The following is a 19801-nucleotide window of genomic DNA, read 5'->3' on the forward strand; positions in this document are numbered from 1 at the left end:
GACAGCGTGAGACTCCATCTCAGAAAAAAACAAAAAAGGAGAAACGTAGGCATAGAACCAGCCATGCACTAAGGGAAGAAGATGGCCACGTGATTCAAGTGATGCAGTTCCCATCCAAGGAACACCGGCCGTTACCAGCAGACATGAAAGGCTGGGAAAGACAAGGACAGACCTTCACCTAGAACCCCTGGAGCGGACATGGCCCTGCCGACACCCTGATGTCACACCTCCAGCCTCAGCCTCCAGAATTACGTAACAATAGACTTCTGGGGTTTTTTCTGGACATGTTTATGGTAAAATAATGCATAACACAAAATTAACCATTTTTAAGTGTACAGTTGGGTGGCATTGTTACGGGACCGTCACCACTATCCATCTCCGGCTTTTTCATCACCCTGAACAGAAACTCTGTACCCATTAAACCATAACTCCCCATTCCCCACTCCTCCCAGCCCCTGGTAACCTCTATTCTACTTCCAGTCTCCACGAATTTGCCTACTCTAGGTAACTTACATAAGTGGAATCATACAATATGTGTCCCTTTTGTGTCTGGTTTATTTCACTTTGCATAACATTTCCAAGCCTCATCATGTTGGAGTCAGAATTTCCTTTCTTTTTAAGGCTGAATACTATTCCATTGTATGGATAGACCACATAGTGTTTATTCATTCACCCGTTGATGGACATTTGGGTGGTTTCCATCTTTCAGCTATTGTGGATAATGCTGCTATGAACATGGGTGCGTAAATATCTCTTCAATTCCCTGCTTTCAATTCTTCTGGGCACATGCGCAGAAGTGGAGTGGCTGGCTCATATGGTAATTCTATGTTGGTTTTTTCTTTCTTTTTTTTTTTTTTCAGACAGCCACACTGTTTTCCATCTTTGCAACACCATTTTCCATTCCAAGTTCCTGTTGTTTTTAAGCCACTCAGTTTGTGACACTTTGTTACAGCGGCCCCTGGGATTTTAAAACAAGTACCTACTATGTGTCAGGCACTGGCCTCTGGCGATACCATGGTAAACCAGAGGGGCGACGTCTTTGCTTTTGCAGTGCTTGTCTTCTCATGGGAAAGACGGAAAATCAGTGAGTAACAGAAGGCTAGGTGTTGTGAGTGCTGCAAACAAAGGCACAGCTGGGGGCTGGGGCGTGTGTGTGTGTAGAGTGTGTGCACGTGTGTGCAAGCTTATGTGCCTTGGGGAAACGAGAGACGAGGGAAAGCAGGTATACTTGACCCAGTTTCCAAGCCTCAGATTGGATGAAGACACAACATGGGCTGCAGAGAAGGTTTGTTCGCTTAAGAAACGTGAATAAAGGCTGGGCACCCATGTGGCAGTGATGGGGCCAGCGGTAGGGATGTAGGAGCCCCTCACTCTACGACAGTGGTTAAGAAATGGGCTGGGTGTGGTGGCTCACGCCTGTAATCTAGCACTTTAGAAGGCCAAGGCGGGCGGATTGCCTGAGCTCAGGAGTTCAAGACTACCCTGGGAAACATGGCGAAACCCCGTCTTTACTAAAATACAAAATAAATAAATAAAAATTTAGCCGGACGTGGTGGCATATGCTGGTAGTCCCAGCTACTAGGGAAGCTGAGGCGGCAGAATCACTTGAACCTGGGAACAGAGGTTGCAGTGAGCCGAGATTGCACCGCGGCACTCCAGCCTAGGCGACAGAGGAGATTCTGTCTCAAAAAAAAAAAAAAAAAAAGAAAGAAAGAAAAAAGAAACAGCCAAGGGCCTTGAGAATAAACTGCTCTTCACAGTGGGCCTCCCTGGCCCTGCCACATCAGGCCCCTGCCCACCTTGGCCACCTGGCAGAGGCCCTATTTGTCACGTGCCATGCTTTAGCTGTGTTAGCCTGTTTTCAGGTCTTTGTGAAATACACCGTGCAGGTTTCTTGTCTGTGGGCCCTTTCTGCTTGGAACTTTCCTCCCCACCCTGTTCCCAGGCTTCTTCCTCTTCTCCATCCCCAAGGGATATGCTACCTCCCAGTAGCTTTACTGAATGGCCCAGGCTGGGGTAGGTCCTCTTCCTGAACTTCTTCCCTAGAACAGAGCTTGGTGCCGAGTGGATGTCTGGCAAATAGTCATTGACTAAATACATGGATAGATGAATGAAACCCAGGCTCTGCCAAACCACCCTTCTTTACTTGTCCTTCCTCAAGCCCACTGAGATTCTCCTCTGTCTGCCATGCCTCGGGGCCTGACTGACTGTACCAGTGAACCCGGCGTGGCCCCGGCCCTGGCAGCCGGACGGCTGATGCATGCAAAGCGGGCATCTCCTTGCCCAGCCGCCCGACTGCCCTGGCGCGGCCGAATCTGAAAGCTAATGACATTATTGTGCAGAGACACAATGTCTGTGGGCATTTGCTGACCCAGGCTTTGGCGGGGGCTTAAGCCAGCTTTCTCACCCTGCTTTTCGCAGGAACGCAGCGGCCACTCATCTTGGCACTGGCACTTCTGGGGAAGGTATAAATGCCACCTCCCGCTGGCTGAGCTTCACAGCACTCGCAGGGGCTGGTGTCACTGGTAAGATTGCCTCTCTTGCTTGTCTCTCCTTCTTTCTCTCATCCTCATCTCTGTCGGAAAGCATGGGAACACCTGCCACTTTCTGACAAGGTGACTTTGGGCAGAGACTTCGGTGCTGTCAGCCTCAGTTTTCTTTTCTGGTAAATGGGGAGATGGGTTAAAAAAAAAGCCTTCTTTGTTGTGTGGATTCAAGAGAAGGTAGGTGAATCATCTGGCACATAGTGGGTACTGGGGCAATGTTCTTTATTATTAATATTCAACGGACTGTCAGTGTCCTTGTTTTGCCAGCCACTGAGGAGGAGAATGTAGCTGAGGGTTTTGCAAGAATCAAATCAGTGACAATTCAGCATCATTTCTAGGTGGGTGAGTCAGTTCTTCACATCTGCAACTATGGGGCTCCCACTTGTGCCTAGCCTCTGGGGGCGCTAGGGGATAGGGCGCAGCCCCAGGTACGTGAGCGCTCCAGCAACAGGTGATTTTAATGCCGCTGAAGCGAGGTAGCAATGACTGTAATAACACCACAGCTGCTGTCATGTGCTGCATGCTGAGTCTGGGACCATGGCCAAGTGCTTCCGGTCTGATGCGTTCCATGGTTGAATCCTCACAAACTGTTCACAGGTATTATTAGACATCGTGACCGCCCCCATGTCACAGAACAGGAAGTTGAGGCATCAGGAGAGGATGTGACCTGCCCAGAGTCTCAATTTTGGTAGGCAGCAGAGACGGCTCCTGAACTGGACCAAATGAGCTTCTTCGGCTTTCGGACACTCAGGACTGGGAAGTGGGCTCGTGGGACCTCAGGCGCTCTGACAAGCCCAGGGGGCTGGTTTCTTGCAGGAGAGCAGGAGGTTTGGTTCCCAGGGTGCTTAACTGAATTTCTTCGTTCTGGGACACATCCAGTCTTGGCCTTTGACATGGAAGGGGCTTCTGGAAGCTGGGCATTCTCTCTGAAGAGGGAGGCCAGGCTTCCTCTCTTACCCCTGGGGAAACACAGCAGGGGTTGGCCATCCCTCCTGCAGGAAGGGGAAGAGGTTGATAATTTTCCAGATTTTTCTCATGTTCTCACTAGCTACGGCAGGTCTACCCTGCTGCCTGCCACAGTGTCTGGATTTCTACCATCGCACCCATTTCTTCCCTTCCTTGTAACATTAGTTCTGTATCAGGCAATTTTACTAGTTGGGGAGTAAAACCAGTGGCAGAGAAGAGAAATCCAGGTACCGGGATGGGGAGACGAGCCCCAGGGAGAGGTGGGGGAAGGAGCAGGAGCACGGGAAACATTGTGAGTTCCTAAACTGGGAGGCACCACACCACCAAATACAGGCAATGCTTAGGTTTTGTTCGTTTCACACCATTTTCTTAAATTAAGACATTTCTGCATAAAGGCAGAAGTTCTGGGACTGACAGATCTGTATCCTGCGTGGTATCTATTGTCTGGGGTTGAGTGATGGGGACCCACTTTGGACCTGTTTAAGCTCTAGTTCATCACCGCCCATTTTTTGAGTAGACCTCATTTTCCCCTCGTTCTGGAGCTGGCCTGGATACAAAGAAATGAAGCTAAGGACAGAAGTTTAAGCAGCTGCTTACGAACCCCACAGCTCTGGAACGGGCTGAAACCAGGGAGGAAAGAAGACTGTTTGGGGCCAGAGAGGAGGAGTCCCCAGGCCCCACAGAGTGAAAAAGCCAATGGCCCCTCCAGGTCCTCACTGCTGCTTCCCACATCTTCCAGGTCATTTCTGCACAGGACAGTCCATCATGGCCTCGGACCACCAGACCCAGGCGGGCAAGCCACAGTCCCTCAACCCCAAGGTGGGTACCTCTCGGAGGAGGGGCGTGCAATGCTCCTCTCCCAGACTTAGTTACTCTTCTGTAAAATGGGCTTGGCATCTTTCTTCATGGGTACCTTCTCTCCACCCCTGCCCCTCTCTGGGACTCAGCCTCTCCTATCCACACACGTGGGGCTGATTCTGAAGGTCCCTTCCCAGCCCATAGCCGGCATGCTGCGGTTCCCAGCACCAGCTTCCAGCTTTGGAGACTTTAGTTTTCTCTCCTTTACCTGCTTTCCTGCACCCTTTTGTCTGTAGGGCTCCCTGAAATTGGAGTAGACCCTCATTCTCAGTCAGAGATGGGATTTGTAGACAGAAGTGGGCTGTGAGTCCGGCTCTGCACCTGCTGCGTGATCCTGGCCAATTATTTGATCTCTCTGAGCCTCAGTTTCATCTCTGTAAAATGGGGAGGGTCAGATTTATTGCATAGGAAAGTTGTGAGAGGCAAAGAAACCAGATTCAGCGTAACACCCAGCCTGGGGTGTGCATTCACCTAATGCCAGCAAATAATGGCTTCTTTGATTTCTCATCCACCTGCCCTCCCAAGGGTGGCAGGATCTTATCCCAACATCAGAGGCTTGTCACACCCAGTCTGCTCTCAAACATCTATCGAGGAGTGCCCACCTGACTGCCCTCCTGTGCCTCGCCGCTTTGGAAGCCCTGGGCACTGGTTCCATCAGGAATGGCCCCTTTGTCTGATTCGGTGCCTCCCGGGCCAGGGAACCCTGAGTGGGTGCAGCCCCTCTTCTGCTCACCCCGATCTGTCCCTTTCGGGGCTTACTTTCCCGAAGGACAGAAAATAAATGAATATCTGATTTCCAGTAGTGAGAAGCGCTACCAATAAATGTAAACCAGGGCAAGGAGTTCCTGAGAGCCGGAATGGTTGTGTTACCTCAGGTGGTCCAGGAGGGCCTCTCTGAGGAGGCAGACACCTCTCTTTTGAGCAGACACCCGAGTCAAGGGAGGGAGCGGCTATGTAAAAATTTGGGGATGCCTTTGCAAGGCCAAGGCGGGAGGATCGCTTGAGCCCAAAAGTTTGAGGCCAGTCTGGGCAACACAATGAGATCGGATCTCTACAGAAAAATTAAAAATAGGGGTGAGGGTTGATGAGATCACCCAGACAAAAGCAACAGCAGGTGCAAAGACTCTGAGGCGGGACTGAGCTGGGTGAGTTTGGAACAAAAACAAGCAGCGCTCTTCACTAGGCACATAGTGTGAGTCGCATAGGTAATGCAAAATTTTCTAGTGGGCACATCATAAAAAGTAAAAAGAAATAGGTGAAATTAATTTTCATATTATATTTTATGAAACCCAGTATATCCAAAAGATGGTCACGTTAATGTATAATCAATGTAAGAATTATTAGGCAGATGTTTTACATTATTTTTCCATTCTGAATTTTCAAAATATGATAGCACAGTATAAGCGATCGTACCGGCTGATTACCCGTGTTCGGTAGCCATTGTTACTAACGGCCGCTGTGTGGGACGGTGCAGGATTAAAGGATCAGACAACGTGTAACGTTTTACCCTGCACTCTGTTGATTAATAATAACAATGCTATTGAGCTCCTGGGTCCTCTGAGCTTCTGGGCTTTCAAATGCATGGAGAAACTGCCCTTGCATTTTCAGGTGGGCACCCCAGGCCTGCTCCCTCAGAAACTGCGTTTGATCAAGATCCCAGGTACCATGTGCACAGGTTAGAGTCCGCGGAGTGCTGCTTCAATTTCAGCTGCATCAGACAAGCCTGGGCTTCCATTTCAGCCCTTCCGCTTGTCCCTTGGGATCTGTAGTGTGTCTTTTAATTAACTTAATTATGTCTCCCACCAGCAGAGCAAATACTGTGTGCTAACCATCCCCAAACCCCTGTGTCCCAGGCCAGGGCAGTAATAATAAACTGGCCCCAAACTTCCATATTCTTGATTTCCCATTTTACAGAGGAGGGAGCTGAGGCCAGAGTATTGAATTGCTTTTTAGGTTTGCACAACTGGATCTAACAGAGGGCACATTGGGGCCCTTATCTCCTGACCCTATCTCTGGCTGAGTCAGTGGCCGGCTGGGTCACTGACTGTAAAGGCTGGATTGAGCCCATGGAATTCACCTCTAAGCCCTGTTGGGCACCCCTTTCCCTTCTTTGTGTGGCTAATCCCAGGCCTGGGAGAGTGGTCTGTGTTTATCCAGCCAGTGCTGACCGTGTGGATTCTGTAGCTGCCCGCACTGGGAGTGTGCTGACCTGAGTCCGTCTTTTCATCCGCGGGCAGTTTGCTGGAGAAATGTGGCTGGAAAAGATCAGCCCCCAACATTCTCACTGGAACCATGAAAGGGGGCAGGTAGCCTCATGGTTAATGCTTGCATGTGGGATGTTGGGTGGGTCCCCTCACTTTGCAGAGCTTCAGTTTTCCTGATGGGGATCCTGTGACCCCCCTCCCTTGGGCTGATGAGTGAAACCAGGGAGGCAAGGGGAGTGAAGTCATCTTAAGAAGCATTTCAAGGGGGAGGTCATAGGGAGACCGGATCATTCTGTGGAGTCTTGGAGAAAGGGCCCAGGTGTATGTAGTTTTACGGGTGAAGTGGAGGTAAGGGCTGTATCTGAAGGCACTGGTGCAGCTCTAATGGGAGAAGGAGAAGGTCAAACAGTGTGGTCAGCACGTTGCTACTCCTAATTCAGTCCATGAGCCAGTGGCACTCGCATCACCTGGGAGGTGACTGGAAAGGCAGAATCCAGGGCTTCACCCCAGACCTGCTCCATCAGAAACTGCACTCCTCCAGATCCCAGGTGCTACATATGCGTGTTGGGGTTTGCAAAGTGCTGCTTCCATTTCAGCTGCATCAGACAAGCCTGGGCTCCAGTTTTACCTCTGCCACTTAACGGGATCTGGAGCATATCTCTTAATTAACGTAACTGTGTCTCCCACAAGCAGAGCAAATACTGAGTGCTAACCATTATGCTCCCCTGAATCCTTCTAGCAAACAACACCATAAGGCAGTTTCTGCCTTTGTTTCTTTTTTAAAAAAAATTAGAAGTGGGGTCTTGCCATCTTGCCCAGGCTGATCTGGAACTCCTGAGCTCAAGCAATCCTCCCACCTCAGCCTCCTAAAATGCTGGGATTACAGGCGAGAGCCACCACACCTGGCCTGGGTTCTGTCTTTATTTCCTAAGCCTCAGAGAGGAGAAATGCAAGCTCGAAGTCCCACAGCAGCTTACAGCCAGAGCCAGGGCGGTCTGATTTTCTGTTTGGTTTGTCACTCTGGAGGGTGAACCCTTCAGCATCCTTTGGGTTCTCTGAGCTCCCTCCCCACGTCTACTACCCTGCTGTCGCTCCTCTTCATCATGCTGAGGGTCTGAGTCTCACTTCCTGTTACAGATCATCATCTTTGAGCAGGAAAACTTTCAGGGCCACTCACATGAGCTCAATGGCCCCTGCCCCAACCTGAAGGAGACTGGCGTGGAGAAGGCAGGCTCTGTCCTAGTGCAGGCTGGACCGTAAGTACCTGGGTAGCCTCCTCTGGTCAGGGACGGCAGGTGAAGTGATCAGTTTGTGGATTCGGGGGAATCCACCCTTGCTGTGCCCGTCTGCAGTCTTCTGACCGAGCTTTAGGGTCTGGCAGCCTATGGAGATAATTCACGCTTTGCAGTCAGAGCATGGCTTGTAACAGCTCCACTTGCAGCTGTGTCATACCGATGCCTTGAAATCTGCCATCCTGGAAGCATTTACACCATGGAAATTGGCAAACACTGCAAATCAAGACTGTTAATTTTTGTTCTGGTTTTTGAGGGCTGGCTGTTCATTTACCACAAATCAAGACTGTTAATTTTTGTTCTGGTTTTTGAGGGCTGGCTGTTCATTTACCAGCATACTGGTACATAGTGCACGGCATCTATATATTGGTATTTGTTGCTGGGCCGTCATGTAGACCGCCTTCTTATTTCTTAACTGTGTTCCAGGTGGTGGAAGGCAGCATAGCACTGAGTTCTGGATAACTGAGGACATTGCGCACCTGGGTTTGCTGTGCTAAGGTCTGGGTGGGGCTGCTACATCTTGCTGGGCTGGGCAAGGGTGAACCCTGGGGCCAGTGAGAGTAGCCAGGATCCTGCCATAGGAAGCTTGGAGTGGAACTGACCTGCCCCGTTTCTCTCTGTCTCCATGGCAGCTGGGTGGGCTATGAACAGGCCAATTGCAAGGGCGAGCAGTTTGTGTTTGAGAAGGGCGAGTACCCTCGCTGGGACTCGTGGACCAGCAGCCGGAGGACAGACTCCCTGAGCTCTCTGAGGCCCATCAAAGTGGTGAGTCCCTGTCACCATCCTACTTTCTCTGTCTGCCACCTTGGAGCCAGAAGGTCTGGGGACCAGGAAAGAGCCTGCCCCTCTAGCATTGTGCCCCTTCTGATTGGTGAGGGATCTCCTCACTGGGTGACCTTGCAAATGTCATTTTACTTCCTGGAGACTCAGTTTCTTCATCTGTAAAATGCACATATTAGTATCTACTGTCCTGAGATTCCAATGTGCTTATTAGCTTGTGGGATGACCACTGCACAAGTCTAGGGGCTCCAATCACAAGCCTACGAAATGCTCCAGAGGGCACTATTCACATTCTATTTTATGTGGTTGGTGCCCCCCTGGGGTTGGGCAACTCCTGTCACAGGGTCGTTGCACAATAACCAATAGCCATCAAAAATACTAAAAGAGATCCTGAGTTCAGGGCTGGAGGAGAAGGTGGTTTCAATCTTCTTCAAGACTCATGTCAGTGTGCGTTTTTATTGCTTCTGAGGTCCTGATTCTTACTAGTGTGTGAATGTCGGGACCTCTCAAGGAGGAGACAGGGTCCCTCACTGCTCAGTTACACTCCCAAACCCTCTGAGACCAGTCTAGTTCCTCCCAGCACTAACTGGAAAGTTGGAGAATGCTGGACTCAGCCCCCCACAGACCCAGGTTCATATGGTGGCTGTGCTACTCCCAGCTGTGTGACCTTGAGCAAGTCATTAGACCTCTCTGTGCCTCACTTTTCTCATCTGCCAAAAGAATTTTATGTTTAAGGGATAAGGGTTTTATGTTTAAAGGATTACATGAGATAATTAAGGAAAATGTCATAGGAACAGGAGGACGGGAAGAGATGTGGACATGAAGGAAAATCAGAATATCTCAGGTGCCAGTTAGAGGCACAATTAGCCCGTGCCTGTGTGTGTGCATGTGTGTGTGCCTGTGTGTGCGTGTGTGTGCATGTGTGTGCCTGTGTGTGCATGTGTGTGCCTGTGTGCGTGTCTGTGCCTGTGTGTCTGCCTGTGTGTGCATGTGCGTGTGTGCATGTGTGTGCCTGTGTGCGTGTCTGTGCCTGTGTGTCTGCCTGTGTGTGCATGTGCGTGTGTGCATGTGTGTGCCTGTGTGTGCGTGTCTGTGCCTGTGTGTGTGCCTGTGTGTGTCCATGTGTGCCTGTGTGTGCCTGTGTGTGCGTGCCTGTGTGTGTGCGTGTGTGCATGTGTGTGCCTGTGTGTACCTGTGTGTACCTGTGTGTGCATGTGTGTACCTGTGTGTGCCTATGTGTGTGTGCATCTCTGTGTGTGCGTATGTGTGTACCTGTGTGTGCATGTGTGTGCCTGTGTGTGTGCATCTGTGTGTGTGTGCGTGTGTGTGCCTGTGTGCATGTGCCTGTGTGTGCATGTGTGTGCCTGTGTGTGCCTGTGTGTGTGTCCATCTGTGTGTGTGCGTGTGTGCCTGTGTGCATGTGCCTGTGTGTGCCTGTGTGTGTGTGCATCTGTGTGTGTGCGTGTGTGTGTACCTGTGTGTGTGTGCCTGTGTGCATGTGCCTGTGTGTGCATGTGTGTGTGTGCCTGTGTGGGTGTGCACGTGTGGGTGGGTGGGTCAATCGTTGCTGCCATTTATAAAAGAGAAACTTGAGGCATAGGAGGAAAAATGACATTTCAGAATCAAATATTCCCCGAAGTGTAGCATCTCAGAGTGTCTGTTACATGAAAATGACCCAGTAGAAACTTCACAAATGGCTGCGATCCAACAGCAGTTGTCATAGCCACGTGGTGGGTGCATTGGACAGCGAGTCACGGGTGGGACAGGCTGATTCCAACTCTGGGGCATGAGCATGGGGTGGGAAGGCCAACCCTGGGCCCCTCCCCGACACTCGCTTTTCCCCATCCTCTGCCAACAGGACAGCCAAGAGCACAAGATTATCCTCTATGAAAACCCCAACTTCACCGGGAAGAAGATGGAAATCATAGATGACGACGTGCCCAGCTTCCACGCCCACGGCTACCAGGAGAAGGTGTCCTCTGTGCGGGTGCAGAGTGGCACGTAAGTGCATTGCCAGCCCTGACTCACCCTGCCCCAGGAACTGAGACTCTGGGGTCCTAAGTCCTGCTCTGCATTGTACACGCTGGTGATCTTGCATGCATCAGTATACGCCGCTGACCTCTGGCTTCCCACTGGAAAATGAATGGGAATTTCCTGCCTACAGGTGGCTTACAGCTGCCTTTGGGGGAAATGGCATGCCTCTGAAGTGGAGAATCCCTGGCCTTAACCTCAGCCCCAGTGAGCAGGACACGTATGTCAGAGGAAAGATTAGGCTGAGGCAGAAGGGAAGGAACGAGTTGAGGAGTCTTAAAGCTCTAAGCCGCAGGACATCCAGCCCAGGCTGCCTTTGACCGCACGCGTCCCTAAGTTTGGGAATAGGAGGTTTCATTTTCCGCTGAATTAAACTTCTTGGGCACATTGATCCTGGCCATCAGCAATGAGGGATTTCTCATGGTAAAAAATTTGGATTCCATGGGCGTCCATAGATGATCTTTGGGCAGCGATGTGCTGGAAATAGCTTATACCAGCTTGTGAGAACCGACTCGTACATTTTCAGAATTTGTTTGAACTGGTTGACTAATCACTGGTAGCTTGAAACCAGCCACAGTGCGTGCATTTACAGCATAGAAATCAGCAAGGGCCAGAAAGGAAGGCTCTTTCCCCGAGCAGAAACAGTTTAGCCAAACATACTGGCTTCTTCGGGTTTGTCAGACTCCTAAAATAGAGTGCAAAGTTCTGTGCTCCTATTCCCTCATTCATTCCCTCATTCATTCATTCATTCATTCTCTTATTCATTCATTCATTTAATTTGTCAGTACTGCCATGTCAGGTGCTCAGTGTGACGGAGATTAGAGATCTGGCTTCTGCCCTGTGTAGCCAACAGTTTAGAAGGGGCAACTGTTAATAATTTAAGAATCCACGCGAGTCTACCCCTGGATTGCAGGGGTAGAGGCCAAGGAAGAGCATCCCAGACCACAAGAGCAGCATGTGCAAAGGCCTTGTGGTGTGTGTAAAGGGGAGTCTGGTAGCTCTGAGAAACTCTACAAAGGCCACGTGGCTGGAATGCAGAGATGTGGGAGCATAAGATGCAAAGTAGAGCTGGAGGTGTCCACAGAGACTGGCCAGGCAGTTCCTTGCAGGGCAGGCCTGTGTGACATTTTCTGGAGAGACCAGCACTTTCATTAAGTAGCCCCTGGAACCTCCCCCAACTCTTCTTTGGCCTTGCAGCTGAGCTCGGGGATGGGATAGGAGTGGACAAAGATGGTTCAAAGGACTGGCTTATTCTAAGCTTCAGTGAGCTTAAGATTTCACCCCTGGCCGGATGTGGTGGCTCACACCTGTAATCCCAGAACTTTTGGGAGGCCAAGGTGGGTGAATCACAAGGTCAGAAGTTCGAGACCAGCCTGGCCAACATGGTGAAACCCCGTCTTTACTAAAAATACAAAAAATTAGCTGGGCGTAGGGGAAGCACCTGTAATCCAGCTACTCGGGAGGCTCAGGCAAGAGAATCACTTGAACCCGGGAGGTGGAGGTAGCAGTGAGCTGGGATCACACCACTGCACTCCAGCCCTGGCAACAGAGTGAGACTCTGCCTCAAAAACAAAGAAAAAAAGATATCACCTCCTTGCTCTGAACCCAGTACCAGGCCTTCAGTCAAAATTTGCTTCAACAGGCAGTGAGCTCCCCATCAAGAGAAGAAAGGAAGCAGCGGCTGGGTGCTGGGAGGGTGGGGTGGAAAGGGCGTCCCGGTTGCCCCTGGGAAGCGGCAGTGGTTGGGAGGCTTTACCCTTCCTAGTGGCTTATGGATGCTCCGTCTCTCTCCCCTCGCCTCTCTCTCTGCTTCTCTCCCTGCCCTGCCTGTTCACCCTCCTCTCACCTCTGGCCCTGCAGGTGGGTTGGCTACCAGTACCCCGGCTACCGCGGGCTGCAGTACCTGCTGGAGAAGGGAGACTACAAGGACAGCAGCGACTTCGGGGCACCTCACCCCCAGGTGCAGTCTGTGCGCCGCATCCGCGACATGCAGTGGCACCAGCGTGGCGCCTTCCACCCCTCCAACTAGTGCCCTCCCCACCATGCCCCCGTCCCGGGAGCCAGGGCTGCTGCCCAGGAACCCTCCAGGCCTCCCAGAGAGTGAATAAAGTGTGTCTTGCAACTTGTCTGCTCTGGGTCTTGATTGTCCCACTGGAAGCTGGGGTGTGTGTGTGTGTGACAGAGAGAGAGGAATGAGAATCAGCGAGGATCTGGGCTAGGAGTGGGGCAACAGAACCCTTACTGAGTCTTATGGTTCTGCAGACGCTTAGCTGTGTGACCTTGGACACAGTGCCCAACCTCTCTGAGACTTTGTTTCTTCACCTGACTTGCAGGTCCCTTGCCTCTGAGTGGCTGGTTTGGTTGAGCTCTGAGCCCCCTGTAACATTCTGGTTGCTGAGCACATTAGAGGGCATGTGATGGGTGCCCCAGCCCTTAAAAACATACCCACTGCATCCACTGCCTGTCATTCTCACATGATCGCGTCATCCCCTTGAATCAGGCAGTCTTTTTGGATCTGCAAGAGAAGCCAAGAACCCTGACACCCCCACCCCATCCCAGCGAGAGACCAGAACGCCATGTTTGTGAGTGTGTTCACTGGTCTCCCCGTTCATCATATGGCTGGGTGGGGGCAACTGTTATAATTTAAGAATGTACACACATCCACGCTGCTTCAGTGAGGAAAAGACTATTGAACTGTGAGCATCTTGGCTGTAGCCAGGCTCAAGGCGATGCAAGGGTCTGGGAATGAAGGCTGGGCTGATGTTCCAGTTCTGGGGCACTGGCCAGGGATAGAGGCTCAGGCCAGTGTTTTTGCTTTCAGAGCCTTGATGATTCTACTCAGGAAGATGGGAGAGAAATGGCGCCTTTCTAATAGGATGGCGATGAGGCGTTGCTGCGGGCCTTCTGTCTTCAGACTCAGCTTTTATGGTTAATACATACTGCAAATATCGGCTTCCTGGGTGCCGCCTCTTGCCACTTTATTTTTGGTATCTCTTGATGCCATTTTAAATTTTAATGTAGTCAGACAGCAATATTTTCCCTTAGGGTTTGTGCCTTTCATATCTCCTTGAAGAAATTCTTTCCTTCCTTCCTCCCTCCCTTCTTTTTTTTCTTCTTTCCCTTCCTTTTCTTTCTCTCTCTATGCCCCCCTCCCTCCCTCCTTCTCTTCCTTCCTTCCTTCCTTCCTTCCTTCTTTTCTTCCTTTTTTTCTTTCTCTACCCCTCCCTCCCTCTCTTTCTTCCTTCCTCCTTTTTTTCTTTCTTCCTTTCTTTTTTTTCTTTCTTTTCTCTCTCTCTCTTTTCTCCAAGATAGAGTCTCGTGCTCTTTTTTCTCCAAGACAGAGTCATGCTCTGTTGCCCAGGCTGGAGTGCAGTATTGCAGTCTTGGCTCACTGTAACCTCTGCCTCCCGGGTTCAAGCAGTTCTCCTGCCTCAGTCTCCCAAGCAGCTGGGATTACAGGAGTATGCCACCACACCTGGCTAATGTTTGTGTTTTTAGCAGCGATGGGATTTCATCGTATTGGCCAGGCTGGTCTCGAACCCCCAAACTTGTGATCTGCCTGCCTTGGCCTCCCAAAGTGCTGGGATTATAGGTGTGAGCCACTGCACCCGGCCAACCTTGAAGAAATTCTTTCTAATCCCCGGTCACAAAGAAATTCCCCAATATATATTTTTTTCTAAACGTTTTAAACTTTTGCTCTTCATATTTGCGTTCTTAATTTTTCTGGTGCTGATTCTTACATAGAGTGTATGGTAGAGATTCAGTTTCTTTTTCTTTTTTTCACTTTGGACATCCCATGTTCTAAAATAATTCCCGAAGGATCCACTTCCTCCACTGTGGTGCAACATCACCTTTCTGATCCAGCCCCTTCCCCACAGGTGGGGTGATTCTGTGGGCTGTCTTTTCTGATCCTGTAGTCTATTTGTGTATCCCTGCCCTCTTGCAACATGTTAATGACTATTGCTTTATAGTCAGTGTTGAGGGCCCATAAAACAGGGGCCCTCAACCCCGGGGCCTCTCTCGGAGCCTGGAACGGGGCTGCACAGCAGGAGGTGAGCATTACAGCCTGAGCTCCCCTCCTGTAGGATCAGCAGCAGCACCAGGTTCTCATAGGGGTGCAGACCTTGCTGTGAACTGCGCATGCAAGGGATGTGAGTTGCACGCCCCTTCTGAGACTCTAAGCCCATGAAAAATTGTCTTCCACAAAATCGGCCCCTGGTGCCAGAAAGTTTGGGGACCACTTCCCTATAACATTACTCTTCTTCAGGAATGTTTTAGATATTCCTGCCCTTTTATGATTCCATTTAGAAGCATCCCCTCACATTTGGAAAAGTGGAAAACCTTGTTGAATGAGCTAAAGTGGTTAAAATGATTATCATAAAGGTAGGCGCCATGGAGGGGATGCTTCTAGATGGAATCATAAAAGGGCAAGAATAAAAGAGGATCCTGTTGCCTCAGCCTGTGGAGAAGCAGAGACCACAGGTGTGTGACCACACCTGCCTAATTTTTTTACTTTTTATTTTATTTTATGTAGCGATTGGGGGGATGTCTCAGTGTGTTGTCCAGGCTGGTCTCCAACTCCTAGCCTCAATCAACCCTCCCATCTTGGCCTCCCAAGGTGCTGTGACCGCAGGTGTGAGCACTTTGGGAATTACATTTGCCCGGCCAAACATAATTCGTTACATTAAGTCCATGTGTTCTCACTGTTCAACTCCTACTTACAAGTGAGCACAGGTGGTGTTTAGTTTTCTGTTCCTGCGTCAGTTTGCCGAGAACGATGGTTTCCAGCTTCATCCATGTCCCTGCAAAGGACATACTGCAGTGGGGTGGCCCCTAGTCTAATGTGACTGGTGTCCTAGTGAAAACGGGAAATTCGGAGACAGCCACGCAGGCAGGGAGAATGTGAAGACGAAGCTCGGGGTGACGTTTCTGCTAGGCAAGGAGTGCTGCAGGCTGCCGGCCACTCACCAGAAGCTAGGAGAGAAACACGGGGCAGAGTGTCACTCGCAGCACCCCCAGGGCTGACCCTGCCCACACCTTGACCTCGGACTTCCAGCCTGCCTGGGGACTTCCTAGAGTGGTCTGTCGGTCCTCCGTTTCCTCGCCCCCCTTCTCCCTCGGGTGGGGTGTGCTCCCTCCGTCCTCCCTCTCTCGTGGGGAGTGCTCTGCGGGTCCCCCTCCTGGCCCACAGTTCCCGCCTTTCCTGCCTCTGCAGGACCCCGCCCACCCTTTCTTCCCGTCCTCAAGGCGCCACTTCCCCCTGCAGCCACCAGGTGTCAGCAAAGCGTCATCCTCGGGGCTCCCGGCCGGGCGGCCCGAGCTGCGCAGGCCCTGATTGGAGGCGAGCGCCGTCAGTCACAGGCGCAGCCCTAGGTGGGCAGGGCCTCAGCACCTCGCCATCCTCAGTGGGGAAACTGAGGCTTAGAGATCCCGGAGCCCAGACAGTCTTGCTCCTGGGCCGCTGACAGCGCCGGGGCAGGCCTCCAGAGTCCCGTGTCTTTCTGCAGCCTTGCTTTCCAAAACTTCTTGGGAGGGGGAGAAAAAAAAAAATCAAACAAATCCAGCAACCATACTTTCCCTTAGGAGGGTGCTCCCAAGATTCAGAAGCACTTCCTCACCCATGATGTCCCCGGAAGCCACGGAGCAAAGCCCCAGTCCTGCCACCCAGGCATCAGACAGAGCAACCCTCCGTGCTTCAGTATCCTCTAAAATGGGAGCAATAACAGCGCCGCTCATGAGATTGCAGTGGAGAGCTCAGAAGACGCTTGTGAAGTTTTGGGCAGAGCCAGGCAGGCAGCAGGGGCCTCGGTCAATGAGTGCAGTGTGAGGAGTGCTCAGAGGTGGCTGTGGGGGGCGGGGTGGGGGCTGGGAAGGCTCCCGGGAGGAGGAGGCTTGGGTTTTGTTGGACGAGTAGGAGTTTGCCAGGTGGCCTGTATGGAAACCCCTTCTGCATGTTCATTCACAATTCACTCATCATTCATTCCTGTCAAAAGACAAAATTACAGTCTTAATTGACTTTTTTCTCTTTTTTTGAGAGGGAGTTTTGCTCTTGTCTCCCAGCTGGAGTGCAGTGGCAGGATCTCAGCTCACTGCCACCTCCACTTCCTGGGTTCAAGCAATTCTCCTGTCTCAGCCTCCCGAGTAGCTGGGACTACAGGCGCAGGCCACCACACCCGGCTATTTTTATTTTTGTATTTTTAGTGGAGAATATAAGTTTCACCATATTGGTCAGGCTGGTCTCGAACTCCTGACCTCAGGTGCTCCACCCGTCTTGGCCTCCCAAAGTGCTGGGATTACAGGCATGAGCTGCCGGGCCCAGCCCTTGATTGACTTCTATTTGCCCTTCTAGAATTGGGCAACACCCCAGTCTGTAAAATAGAATGTGTGCCCGGATGAGTTGAACAGAGGAGATTTCTTTACAGACAGCAGCGGGCAGAAGGAAGAAGAAACAGAACAAAAAGGCGGAATGATTCTTTCAAAGTTACTTTCCTTGTAAAGGTTAAAGCCTAGGGAACTCCCTTCTCCTGCTGAATGAAACTGGGAGGCCGGGCAAACACCTTGGTTTGGGCTTGCTGGTGTGGCACGCCAGCAAGAGGAATTCCACTATGCTTTGGTCTGTGCCACCGAGGGCAGGGGCTCAGTCCAAATCAGCAGCCTCCTATAAATTTCTTGAGCATCCCCATCTTCCTCCTGCCGCCCTTCCTTGGCTTCCCTCTTCCTCCTCTCCCTTTCCCTGCTCTTCCTCCTGGTCCTCTGGTTTCTCCTGCTCTATGCCCTCCTTTTCTCCAACCTCCACCTTCTCTCCTTCCTCTGCCTCTCCTCACTGTCAAGTCCCCAGGGTGGGCTCAATCCCAGATGCAGCAACGTAGCCAGGCCCCAACCTCACCCCCTGGCCTGATGCGATGGCTGGAGCAGGTGGGCTTATGAAGGTGGACAGACCGCTGTCTCTAAGCAGCCTGTGGAGGGCCCCGCTGACTGTCTGAAGGAGCCTTAGGTTTCAGAGGGACTGGTTCTTGGTGTTGGAGAGCTGGATTCAGCAGCCAGACTAGTCCCTGGGAAGTGGGCTGGAGCCTGGCAGAAACTGGGAGGAAGCCGCAGGGGAGGCAGGGGAGGCAGGGGAGCCGGCCCCTGGAGTCAGGCAGGACTAGATTCAAGTCCCGGATCTCCTGCTCACTGACTGGGTGATGGTGGGCAGATTACCTTACCTCTCTGAGACTCCATTTCCTCATCTGACCAAGGGCCATACGGGGGGTTTTACCCCATTGATAATTTTCAGACACTTGGTCACCGACTTGACACGAAGTAGTTGCTCGATAAATGACAGTCTAGCTGCCTTTTCACTCTTCATTCATTCATTGAACACTGATTGGGGAATTTTTTCCCATGCTGCCCATTGCTCAGTGTACCAGGATACAAAGCAAAGGAGCCTGCCTGTCAAGCCTACCTTGTCACTTGTTACCAGGAAGTCCTGCTCCCTCCTAGAGCGGCCCCCGGGTAGTGGAGCTGAGAGAACCTAAGATACTGAGCCATGGGATCTGCACGAGAACCAGGAGGGACGCTTTATAAAAATCAGGGCCAGGTGCAGCCCCAGGTGAGGCCAGCTCAGGGTGGCAGGCAGGTGAAACTGGAGGAAATTGGGATACAGCAGGAGGGAGGGGGGAAAAGGTGAAACCTCTCGCCTCCTCCTCAACGCCTAAAAAGGTCTGAAGCTTGCTCAAAGTTTAAGGATTTTAAACCCAAACTAAGACATCAGCCAATACTAAATGTTTGCAAGGATTGGGGAACAAAACCTCTAAAGCGCTTCTGCAGCGATGTAAATTGGGGCCATCGCTTTGCAAAAATGATTTGACACTTCCTAGTCATGTTGAAGATGCTGCAGACACAGCTATTTCCTCACTGTGTGTTGACCCTGGCAAATCTCTCCCACATCTGTACCAGGAGATAGCTTCAGGGTGCTCAGAGCAGCAAAAAATCTGGAAACGACCTACATGTCCATCAGAAGAAGAATGAGTAAATGATCAGCAGGCAATGATATCATCATGCAACAGGCAAAAGGGATACACGAGATCTCATGTAATCAACATGAGCACATGTCAGAAACATTGCCGGAGTTAAGAAAACAGGCAAGTTACAGGGCAATGTTTGATATATACAAGAATGTTTTAAAAACACACATCTGCGGTGGCTCACGCCTGTAATCCCAGCACTTTGGGAGGCCGAGGCGGGTGGATCACGAGGCCAAGAGATCGAGACCATCCTGGTCAATATGGTGAAACCCCGTCTCTACTAAAAACTACAAAAAATTAGCTGGGCATGGTGGCACGTGCCTGTAATCCCAGCTACTCAGGAGGCTGAGGCAGGAGAATTGCCTGAACCCAGGAGGCGGAGGTTGCGGTGAGCCGAGATCGCGCCATTGCACTCCAGCCTGGGTAACAAGAGCGAAACTCCGTCTCCCAAAAAAAAAAAAAAAAAAAAAAATCTGTATTGAGGGATCAGTTTTTGTGTTTTACCTTTTTTGATCCCTTATGGACTGAAAAGTCAGTAGAATGCAATAAAAATGAATTACTGGAAATGCAAAATAAAAAATACAACAATCATCCCCAAAAAGTCTTTTTTTTTTTTTTTAAGAGACAGGGGGTCTCACTATGTTGCCCAGGCTGGTCTTGAACCCCTGGCTTCAAGAGATCTTCCTGCCTCAGCCTCCCAAAGTGCTGGGATTACAGACATGAACCGCTACCTCAGCCAAACGTTTCTAAAGTCTTATTCTCAATTTCTGCGTTTATCTCATCACAGATTGGTAACAAACAATTACCACCGACCAGACTTTGAGTAGGTGTTGGCAAACTTTTTCTGTAAAGAACTAGGTAGTAAATACTTCACATTTTGGGGGCCATATGGTCTCCGGAAACGACTCAACCCTGCCGGCACCGCATAGAAGCGGCCACAGGTAAATGAATGGGGTAGGGCTGTACCTCCGTAAATCTTTATGAACACTGAAATTTGAATTTCATTTTCATGTATTACACAAATATTTTTTATTACTTTTTATATTCTGAAAATATATTCATATTTTGGGGGTAGATGTGACATTTTGATACATGTATACAATGTGTAATGATCAAGT

General features: G+C 50.7%; 1 protein-coding gene across 1 annotated transcript; it reads left to right on the forward strand.

Annotated features, from left to right (window-relative positions):
• The first annotated feature begins 2419 nt into the window (after nucleotides 1–2419).
• CRYBB2 (crystallin beta B2) lies at nucleotides 2420–12803 on the forward strand. Its single transcript, XM_032256696.1, has 6 exons — nucleotides 2420–2525; nucleotides 4252–4331; nucleotides 7712–7830; nucleotides 8499–8631; nucleotides 10505–10647; nucleotides 12538–12803. Exons 2-6 carry the CDS (start codon nucleotides 4278–4280, stop codon nucleotides 12704–12706), a joined length of 618 nt encoding a protein of 205 aa, XP_032112587.1. The 5' UTR covers nucleotides 2420–2525; nucleotides 4252–4277; the 3' UTR covers nucleotides 12707–12803.
• Nucleotides 12804–19801: the final 6998 nt, after the last annotated feature.

This window comes from Sapajus apella, unplaced genomic scaffold (genome assembly GCF_009761245.1).
Source record: "Sapajus apella isolate SASKATOON/1434 unplaced genomic scaffold, GSC_monkey_1.0 scaffold95, whole genome shotgun sequence".
Classification (NCBI taxonomy): domain Eukaryota; kingdom Metazoa; phylum Chordata; class Mammalia; order Primates; family Cebidae; genus Sapajus; species Sapajus apella.

Excerpts from the sequence above, each read along its gene's own strand:
- CRYBB2 (XM_032256696.1), top strand. The coding sequence starts at position 4,278 with ATGGCCTCGGACCACCAGACCCAGGCGGGCAAGCCACAGTCCCTCAAC. Across the intron at positions 4,332-7,711 it reads CACAGTCCCTCAACCCCAAG|ATCATCATCTTTGAGCAGGA; the intron begins GTGGGTACCTCT and ends TTCCTGTTACAG. Across the intron at positions 8,632-10,504 it reads CTCTGAGGCCCATCAAAGTG|GACAGCCAAGAGCACAAGAT; the intron begins GTGAGTCCCTGT and ends CTCTGCCAACAG.